At 39.2% G+C, this 10,369-nt stretch overlaps 1 protein-coding gene across 5 annotated transcripts; it reads left to right on the forward strand.

Moving 5' to 3' along the window:
- Window positions 1–9,719, forward strand: LOC130838326 (zinc finger protein 181). Of its 5 annotated transcripts, none has more exons than XM_057711233.1 (5): window positions 1–211; window positions 911–983; window positions 6,011–6,131; window positions 6,398–6,493; window positions 7,483–9,719. In XM_057711233.1, the coding sequence occupies exons 2-5, from the start codon at window positions 975–977 to the stop codon at window positions 8,967–8,969; spliced, it is 1,713 nt and encodes a 570-aa protein (XP_057567216.1). In that variant the 5' UTR covers window positions 1–211; window positions 911–974; the 3' UTR covers window positions 8,970–9,719. The 5 variants fall into 5 exon arrangements, with proteins under 5 accessions (XP_057567216.1, XP_057567213.1, XP_057567214.1 ...); XM_057711230.1 differs by having other exon boundaries at window positions 12–281; window positions 6,395–6,493; XM_057711231.1 differs by having other exon boundaries at window positions 12–211; window positions 6,395–6,493.
- Window positions 9,720–10,369: the final 650 nt, after the last annotated feature.

The raw sequence follows: 10,369 nt of genomic DNA on the forward strand, positions 1-10,369 counted from the left end.
AGGCGGCCATGCGACGCACCGGCAACTTTTGTCTCTGACGCGCAGGAGTCTGAGAAGTGCAGCCCGGGCGTGGGTTCCGCCCTGGGCCTGCCCCGCGGTAGTCTGCGGCCCCGCAGAGGACTCCTCGGTCCTGGAATCGCGGAGGACGCAGCGCCGCACAGTTCCCGCGAGGCGGGTGGCCACAGTCTGCTGCGGCGACCCGGCGCGCCAGGTACGCGGAGGTGCCTGCTGTGGACGACCGCGCCCGGCCTCGGTGCGGGGGGCCTCCGCTGAGGAGTCAGGCAAGTGCAGGTCCCGGGAGGGTGGCTGCGGGCCTCGGGCCGACGGCACCCGAGCGCTGGGCATGGCAGCCGCAAGCTCTCTGGCCCCCGGCTCTGCCCCGCGGTGTGAGCCCAGGCAGGCCCCTAGCTTCTCTGGGCCTCTGTCCTGCTTTGTAAAAGGGGCGTAAGGACGGCGCCTACCTCAGCTCTTATTCCGAAAAGGAAATGGAAGAGTCAGTGTGCTCTGTACGCACTGAAAGAAAATGCCATCTACTTTTTTTTTTAAAATCCAGTGTGTAAACCTTGAACAAACTGCTTCAGTATTGCCAAGTTTCAGTTTTCTCATCGTTTAAAAAAGAAATCTGGAGTTATGTGAATGCCCACCATGCATAGTGGTGAAGATCGAAAGAGCTCTTAATTAACATTATTATTACTGTTAATGAGTTTGTCACATATGTATGTGATAGTTGATTTACACGCAGATGGCAGCTGGTTACCTCTTGCCTAGGAACACTCTGTTAATTCAAGGAAAGGTTGGAGCCCTAGAAAATGATTCCCAGTGTGATTCTCCATGCAGGTGTGTCCCGAGCTGCACGATAAGCTTGATTTTTCATGACTGCTTTTTTCCTGTTCTTGATCTGCCTTCTCAGGCACTGCCCTATAAGAAGAGAGCCTGGAAAGAGGACTGTGTTGACTATTGGAAATTGCAGAGTCATGTTTCAGGTAAGTTGGTAGGTCCCCAAATCTTCCTGAAACACCTACTTATCAGGACTCTTGAATGTTTGCTTTGCCTCTCCTACCAGTTCCCACCTCACAAAGTCCATCCAGGGACTGGATCTATGATTCCTTTCATTATAGCAAAGGATGGAGACAGCAGAACTCCAAAGTACTGTCTTCTCTCAGTGTTCCTCTTTTCTACCAGTTTTCTGCTAGAAACCTCTAAAGAATCTTGCGCAAAACCTTTTTTTAATTACGATTCAAAATTGAAGTTTGGAATTATTTGCTTTGTGGTTGTCAAAGCTGTATCATGTGGTCTCAGTTAATGGTATATATCATTCCTTTCAGTTGTTCAAGTCAAAAGATGTTTGGCGTCATCCTTGAAACCTCCTTTTCTCTCTCTCTTTTTTAAAAAAATTTATTTATTTTTATTGGTTGCATTGGGTCTTCTGTTGCTGCACGCAGGCTTTCTTTAGTTGCCGTGAGCAGGGGCTACTCTTTGTTGCGGTGTGCAGGCTTCTCATTGCAGTGGCTTCTTTTGTTGTGGAGCACGGGCTCTAGGGCACACGGGCTTCAGTAGTTGTGGCTCGTGGGCTCTAGAGCACAGGCCCTGTAGTTGTGGCGCACGGGCTTAGTTGCTCCGTGCATGTGGGATCTTCCTGGCCCTGGGATTGAACCCATGTCCCCTGCATTGGCAGGCAGATTCTTAACCACTGCACCGCCAGGGAAGTCCAAAACCTCCCTTTCTCTCAGAACTCACATTCAGACACTCTGATTGGATCTAAAATATACACAGTATATCTACACAATCTTACTATTGGTTACCCCATCACTGCCACTAACACTGCCACCCTGGTCCAAGCCACTTAGATTATTGCAGTAGTCACGTTGCTGGATTCCCAGCTTCTGCCCTTGACCCTCTTCAGCCTCTTCTCAGTTCAGCTGTCATAGTAATCCTCTTGTTATATAAAATCCTGTCATTCCTCAGCTTAAAACTCTTTGGTGGCCCTAACTCATAATAGAAGTCAGAGTTGTGTAGTGACATAAAAAGCTTTGTAGTTAGGCTCTCTTATTACCTCCTCCATCGCATCTTCCTTCTCTGTTTCTTTGTTCCCTGTGAGCTCCAGCCACACTGGCTACTGCCTCCAGGCTTTGGAATTTGCTATATCATCTGCTTGGAATATTCCTTCCCTAGATATACACAAGCTTGCATTCTTACTTCCTTTGTATCTTTGCTCAATGGTTACTTTCTTGGTAAAGCTTCCCTGAACACCTGTTTAAAATTGTAGTTACCTTCTCTCCACTGTTACTTCCACTCCTCCATTACTGTGTTGTTTTTCATAGCACCTATCACTCACTAGCTGATACACTGTGTTTAGTATATGTATGTGCTCATTGTCTTCTCCCATTGGAAGGGATTTTTTTTTCTTTTTTGTTGACTGTTTTATCTAGTGTCCAGAGTGGTATCTGGCATAAAACAGATGCTTAGTAAATAGCTCTTGAGTTAAGGAGTGATGAGAAAATGATGGGGCAGAATCATGGAGTGGAAGTGAAGCCTGCATAGGAGAAGGTGTGAGTGGCAGATGTGCATGTTGGGCAGAGTGTGTTTCTTGGGAATATTAGATAATTAGAATTGAAAGAACTGTTTGTTTTTTTTAAAGTAAAAGCTATAGTGAACTAATTGCCAGAATCCTTCATTAATTCATTTTCAAAACATTTAATGAAGCACCTGTTAGAAAGACTCTTTACATAGATTTGGGTGTACACTGACAGGCAGGATTTCATGATCTCGTGCAGTACTGTCTAAGAGAACTTTCTACAGTGGGGGAAGTGTTCTATTTGTGTCCTGTCCAATATGGTAGCCACCAGCCCCATATGACTATTGAGTACTTGAACTATAATTAGAGTGACTGAGGAACTGAATTTTTAATTTTATTTAAATTTAATTTTAATTAATTAAAATTTGTATAGCCAAATATGGTGGCTACTGTATTGAGCAGTACAGGACTGGTAGGTAGAAAAGTAAGAAAGCATAAGAAATTAAGGTATTTATTTAATATCCTGAGTTCTGGGGACAAAGGTGAATTAACATCCCAGGCTGCCCAGGCATTTGAAGGGGAAGAATGAGTTGAAGCATCCCTGGGAAGCATGGCTGGAGTTGTTTAGGTGGCCCATAGTACCAAGGAGGAGGAGGTGGTATAACTTCAATACCAGACTGAGAGAACACCTTGAGCGTAGGTACAGAGGCCTAAGAGAGTCTTTCAAGGAAGTGCAAAAATTTTGTAAAGCAGTGGCTCTCAAATAGGGGTGACTTTCTCCCCTTTACCCCCACTCATAGGGGACATTTGATAATGTATAGAGACCTTTTCAGTTGTTACAACCAGTGTCAGGGGGCAGTGGTTAAGGGGAGTTACTACTAGCATCTAAAGGGTAGAGGCTAGGGATGCTATTAAATATCCTAAAATACACAAGACAGCTCCCACAATAAAGAATTATCCAGCCTAAGATGTCAGTGGTGCCAAAATTGAGAAACTGCATTTTAAATATCAAAGAGTATCTATTAGATTATGTGGAGTTTCTTCTCTAGACTGTTAATACAATGATATCCATTAATAGCAAAACTTAAAATATAAAATATCTTTGCATTGGTGGAATAAAATGTAGCGTTTTATTCATTTAATATAGTGTTGATTTTTTAATTTGGCTTATCAGGTGGGATTTGTAAAAGCTAATCATTCGCCAGGGAAGCTGTGGGGCACTTCCCTGGTGGTCCAGTGGTTAAGACTTCAACTTCCAATGCAGGGGGTGCAGGTTCAATCCCTGGTCAGAGCACTAAGATCCCACATGCCTCGTGGCCAAAAAACCAAAACATAAAACAGAAGCACTATTGTAACAAATTCAATGAAGACTTTAAAAATGGTCCACATCAAAAAAAAAAAAATCTTTAAAAAAAAACACAAAGACCACTGTGGAAAATAGGAAAAGATGGAAATTTTCTCAGTTCATATGAAAAGGGTAGCATAATCCTAATACCTGGCTAAGAGTAAATACAAATGGAAAAAAGAATTTTCCCTGGTGCCAAAGGGAGACCTTCTTCTCCTCCCTTTTCTTAGAGTGTTTCCTTGAGAAAAATCTGTGATTGTATATCCTTTCTCTGTCCCTTTGAGATGCTTGTTTCAAAAGCTAAATAAGCCTCTGCCAGTTTTACAGAGCATTAAAGTCTTTCTTAAGGGCCTCGGAGCCATCTCTTTGAAATGAAAGCATGAAGGAAGATGCAGCCCTATCTCCCTACCTGTATGGGAGTTTATCCTAGACTCCTGGCTCCAAGTTATAATTGCCTGCTGTTCATAAAGATATGACTTTTAAAATCTTTCTTTGGGGTAAAGGCAGTTAACACAGGTGACTACCCCAGTTACCAGGTGAATTTACGATGAACTACGTGTAGCAAGTGATGCTGTCAATTCCTCTCATTTAAGGACAAGTTATCATTTACTTTGAAAACGTGTAATGGATTGTATCTGCCTGACTTTATAAAAGGGTGCAATTTCTTCCTGTCTTTGCAGTCTCATTAGTGATTACCTGTGAAGTGTATTACAGTCTGGTTTAATGTTTATTCAGTAATAAAACTGTTCTCTTTTTACTCTGTGGAAAGGATTTTCTGCTTGGTAGATTTGATTTTTAATTATTTCCCCAACAGCTGACAAAGGTAAATTCCCTCTTTGAAACTAAAGACAAGTGTCACTGGTGAACACATGTATTATTAAATATCCAAATAAAGTAATAGAATTTTGACTCTATACTTGGAGTGAAAAATTTACAGTAGCCAAACAATGTCTGTTTTACCAATGAAAGGTAGTAATAATTACATTTTAAATGCATACTTTTTTTTGCACATATTTTAATTTGACTAACCAGTAAGCTATTATTGAACATTTAAACTTTTTCTAAAATTTTGCTATTTTAAATAATACCATGAATGAGTACTATTGGGAAGAAATATATTTTCTTAGAATATTTTCCTTGAAATATGTCTTTTTTTTTCTTTGCCCTTCCTTTAAGGTTCTGTTCAAGGACTGTCTATGGCATGAAACCATCCTTCAGTCTTCTTGCGCAGGGGTCTCAAATTATTTTAATTATAGATTATGAATATGAGATTTAATTATGTACCATAAATGTTTTTGCTTTTTGTTTATAAATTGGTTATGTATGTGGTTATGTATGTGTCTATATTTAATATAAAGATAGCTTTTTTAATGAACCTATTGGATTCTTCTCCCTTTTTTTTTAACCTTAATTCATGTTTTATTATTTATCTGGCACGTAAGCTATAAAAAAACACAACTAAGCACTTGACTATATTCTGTCAAATGTTGAATGTTTATTTTTAAAAATTTTATAATTCTAATCCCTACTCTCCTGAAGCAGAGCTTATATGTGTATCTCTCTTTTTTTTATAGTGTTCTTTTTCTTCCATTTGTGGAATAGCTTCTTGAAACAGAGATAGTTTACCTTATATATTTATTTAATTTTTGGCTGATTCGGGTCTTCGTTGCAGCATGCGGGATCTTTGTTGCAGCATGTGGGCTCTTCGCTGTGGCATGCGTGCTCCTCTATAGTTGTGGCATGCGGGTTTTCTCTTCTCTAGTTGTGGTCCACAGGCTCCAGGGTGTGTGGGCTCTGTAGTTTGTGCCATGTGGGCTCTCTAGTTGAGGTACACAGGCTTTGTTTCCCTGCAGCATGTGGGATCTTTAGTTCCCCCACCAGGAATCAAACCTGCATCCCCTGCATTGCAGGATGGATTTATTACCACTGGACCACTAGAGAAGTAGCTTATATTTGTCTCTTATCCTTAGTGTATAACAGTGCCAGACACATAATTATCCAATTATTACTTAACTTAAATCAGATTCCTAATAGTTGTCACAACTGCTGAATCTTGTTCCCTTTCTTCCACACCAGGGTAATTTTACCTCTTAACCAGTGACAGAAGAGGCCTGGGCTGTGGTTGAGCCTAAATATGTTTGCTATTTCAGGTGACATTTAGCGATGTGGCCATAGACTTCTCTCATGAAGAGTGGGGATGGCTAGATCCGACTCAGAGGGATTTATACAAGGATGTGATGGTCCAGAATTATGAGAACCTGGTATCTGTAGGTAAGCATATCTCTCCCTCCACTGCAGTGAGGGAGATCTTTCTTCTGCCACTCTGAATTGCTAGAGATCCTCCTTAGTAAATGACTGAGTTTTTGTTTCACGTTCCAGAAGAAATGTATAGCTCTGTTGTGTCCTGCCTGAAGCTTATCTTCCCATTTTGGTGAACATCCTTCAGACCTTTCTTTGGTCCCTTTTTTGATTTTAGTCTCTCCTCCATGAAGACCACAGCTTAAACAATGTTTGTTCTATGTTTTTCCTGTAAGCAGGTCTTTCCATACCTAAGCCATACGTGATTGCTTTATTGGAGGATGGCAAAGAACCTTGGATGGTGGGAAAAAAGCTGTCAGAAGGTTTGTTTCCAGGTAAGTCATGGTGAATCAGGCAAAGGAGATCTTTGTTTAAAGATGCTTGTAGATAGTATGGAGGCATTTTAGTATAATGCAGAGATACTATCATCAGAGATTCCAAATGTAATAAAATTGAGGGATTCTTAGCTTAGATTTCAAAATGACCATTTCTCTATCCTAAATTATTATCTTTCTGTATTACTCATGTCACCTAATCAAAGATGGAGGGTTTTGCCTTCATAATGATTCAAATTGTTATTTATTTGAAATGAAATAAGGCAAATTATTCTTTTTAAGTCCACTTAAGGAAAAATATACAAACAGTTTTAGGCTAAAAAAGCTGTCAGTTAGATGGAAAATCATTTTTCCCTTGAGGCAGAACTTCAAAGATCAAATATGAACATAAGTGTTAAAGAAGTAAGGGATATGTAAGAAGGTTTCTAAGAACAGTATTTTCTAATGTCAGTAAATATTATGATTTACACAGATCCTACATAAACTCACAAAGCTTAAATCTTTCTGAGCCATAAAGAGTATTTAGATTATTTTGTTGTCATTGTAGCTGTTGCTATAAATTCTGCATATTAAGCATACTAATCTGACTGCAAATTGAGATTAATCAAAGGTTGGAGAACCAAGGCTGTGTGAGATAAAATGTAGTCTTTCACATAAGTACAGGCACAAATTTTGGTTTGGGACCCAGAATGCCTTCTACATTTTCTTTCTGATAGTTTCCTTCCCCCCCACCCCAAAACTGATTGCCTATATTAACCCATTTCCCTTATTATACTTTGTTCCTGCCTCTGTGAGCTGTCTGTATTCTCTGTGCTCCATTTGAATTTTGCTCAGAAATCACTGAATATATTAGAGTTGTCAGAGCCATGTGTTTTCTTGGGGTTAGGGGCAGTGACTTTACTTTTTATCCGATTCTCCTATTTCTACCATAGAAGTTTCTTTTCAAGAAGTTCAGAAAAACAATGTTTTGCTGTCTTGATATATTACAGATTTGAAATCAGGATGGGAAAACAAAGAATTATCAATGGAGGAGGATATTTATGATGAAGATTTACCCCAGATGGTAATAATGGAAAAAACTACACAACAAAGTACTGAATTTTCAGATTTTAACAAGGACTTGGATTATATAGAGAAGGTGGAGGGGAAGTGTGAAAATCAGGTAGAACATTTCAGACCAGTGACCCTCACCTTTAGAGAAAGTCCCACTGGGGAAGGTGTTTACAAATGCAATTCGTTTAGAAGCATCTTCCATTTAAAGTCTGTTCTTTCTGAACCACAGAGAATTTCTGCTGAAGGGAAGTCACATAAACATGATGCATTCAAGAAGAGCTTACCAACAAATTCAGTTATAAAAATTGAGAATATCAGTGATGGAAAGGAACTTTTGAATTCTAATGAAAGTGTGGCAGCCTTCAGCCAAAGCAAATCTCTTACCCTTCACCAGACTTTTAATAGAGAGAAAATCTATACATGTAGTGAATGTGGGAAAGCCTTTGGCAAACAATCAATCCTTAATCGCCACTGGAGAATTCATACAGGAGAGAAACCCTATGAATGTCATGAATGTGGGAAGACTTTTAGCCATGGCTCATCCCTTACTCGACATCAAATAAGCCACAGTGGAGAGAAACCTTACAAATGTATTGAATGTGGGAAGGCCTTTAGCCATGTCTCATCACTTACTAATCATCAAAGCACTCACACTGGAGAGAAACCATATGAATGTATGAACTGTGGAAAGGCTTTTAGTCGTGTTTCACATCTTATTGAACATCTGAGAATTCATACTCAAGAAAAACTCTATGAATGTCGAATATGTGGGAAGGCCTTCATTCACAGGTCATCTCTCATTCACCATCAGAAAATTCATACTGGAGAGAAACCTTATGAATGTAGCGAATGTGGAAAAGCCTTTTGCTGTAGCTCACACCTTACTCGACATCAGAGAATTCACACTATAGAGAAACAATTTGAATGCAACAAATGTCTGAAAGTCTTTAGCAGCCTCTCATTTCTTATTCAGCATCAGAGTATTCATACTGAAGAAAAACCCTTTGAATGTCAAAAATGCAGGAAATCCTTCAACCAGCCTGAATCACTGAATATGCATTTGAGAAACCACACTAGATTGAAACCTTATGAATGTAGTATATGTGGGAAAGCCTTTAGTCATAGGTCATCCCTGCTTCAACATCACAGAATTCATACTGGAGAGAAACCGTATGAATGTATTAAATGTGGGAAGACCTTTAGCTGTAGTTCAAACCTTACTGTACATCAGAGAATTCATACTGGAGAAAAGCCATATAAATGTAATGAATGTGGGAAAGCATTTAGCAAAGGCTCAAATCTTACTGCTCATCAAAGAGTGCATAATGGAGAGAAACTCAGTAGCACAATAAGTGTGGAAAAGCCTTTAGGCCATACAAATCACTACACGTGTGAAAGATCATATAAGAGAGAAACTGCGTAAATGCAGAATTTGTCATAATATACCGTAGCCATAGATCCTTCCTGATTCAAAATCAGAAAATTTGTACTGGAGAAAATTCTTAGGAATGTAATGAATATGGGAAACTCTTTAGCAATGATACAAGCCTTATTGTCTATCACACGCACTGTAGAGAGACTATATGAAGGCAATAAATGTGGGAAAGACTTGAGCCAGCATTAATCCCTTAGTTGACATAAGTAAATCTGCACTGGAGAAAAACCCTTTACATGTAACAAGTATGAGGAAGACATTAGGCAATATGAATCTCTTCAGAAACATTAAACACAGGAGAGAAGCAATACGAATATAAAAATTGCTTCAGGAAGTCCAGTTAAAATGCATCCCTCATTCTACATCAGAGACCTCACACTGGAGAGAAAGCTTATGTAAGAAATGTAGCAAAGTGTTCACTAAGCATTCTTAGCATGCTAGACATCAGATTAATGCTAGAACAACCTGAAGGATTTAGGAATTATGTGTAAGTCTTTCTTTACAATGATGCTAATTTGTAAACAGTTCTACAGGAGAGCAAACAAACAAATGAATATGCATATCTTATAGTAGCAGCATGCATTTTACTCAAGAGTCCTACATAGAAATTATCTTTAGCTAATGGGCATGTGAAGATATTTAGTCACCCAGTGGATCCACTACATGTTATAATTGAAAATTACAGTTGCAACAGAAGTAAAAAAGTGGTGTGAATAAAATTTTTGGTCTCTAATAAAATCATTTTTTGTATATATTGAACTCTTTGACTGACACACTGGTATTTCTTACAAAAATTTCCACTACTTTCCTCTTGAAGTGTTAAGCTCAGCTTTCCTGTATAGCTTTTGGTGGGAGACTAGCAAACCTCGAAAGAAATGGCCTGATCTCTGTGCTAAGAATGTCACTGTTTTGATAAGGATAATCCACAGTCTGTTTCCAGTTGGCTTAATTGACACATTTCAATTTTTACAAGTGCTGTGAGAACATAACCAAGAAACTACATACTGTGAGATACTATTAGAGCAGAGAGGATGTGCTTTTTAATCAAAATCCTAAAGGATGAGTCCTAATTACAGTGACGCTTCATAACTGCAGATTCTGCATGTGCACATTCAACCACTCACAGTTGGAAAATGTTAAAAGTTTTTATCTGGAAAGTTCTAAAAAGAAAAACTTGAACTTACTGGCTGTAGACAGTTATTTACATAGCATTTACATTGTGTTTACAGCTATTTACATGGCATTTACATTGTATTAGGTATTACAAGTAAGCTAAGGATAATATATAGGAGGATGTGCCTAGGTTATAGCAGATACCATGCCATTTTATGTAAGGGAATTGGAGCACCTGCAGATTTTAGTATCCATAGAGGTTGAGGGAGTATATT

Source organism: Hippopotamus amphibius, chromosome 16 (genome assembly GCF_030028045.1).
Source record: "Hippopotamus amphibius kiboko isolate mHipAmp2 chromosome 16, mHipAmp2.hap2, whole genome shotgun sequence".
NCBI classification, from domain to species: Eukaryota; Metazoa; Chordata; class Mammalia; order Artiodactyla; family Hippopotamidae; genus Hippopotamus; species Hippopotamus amphibius.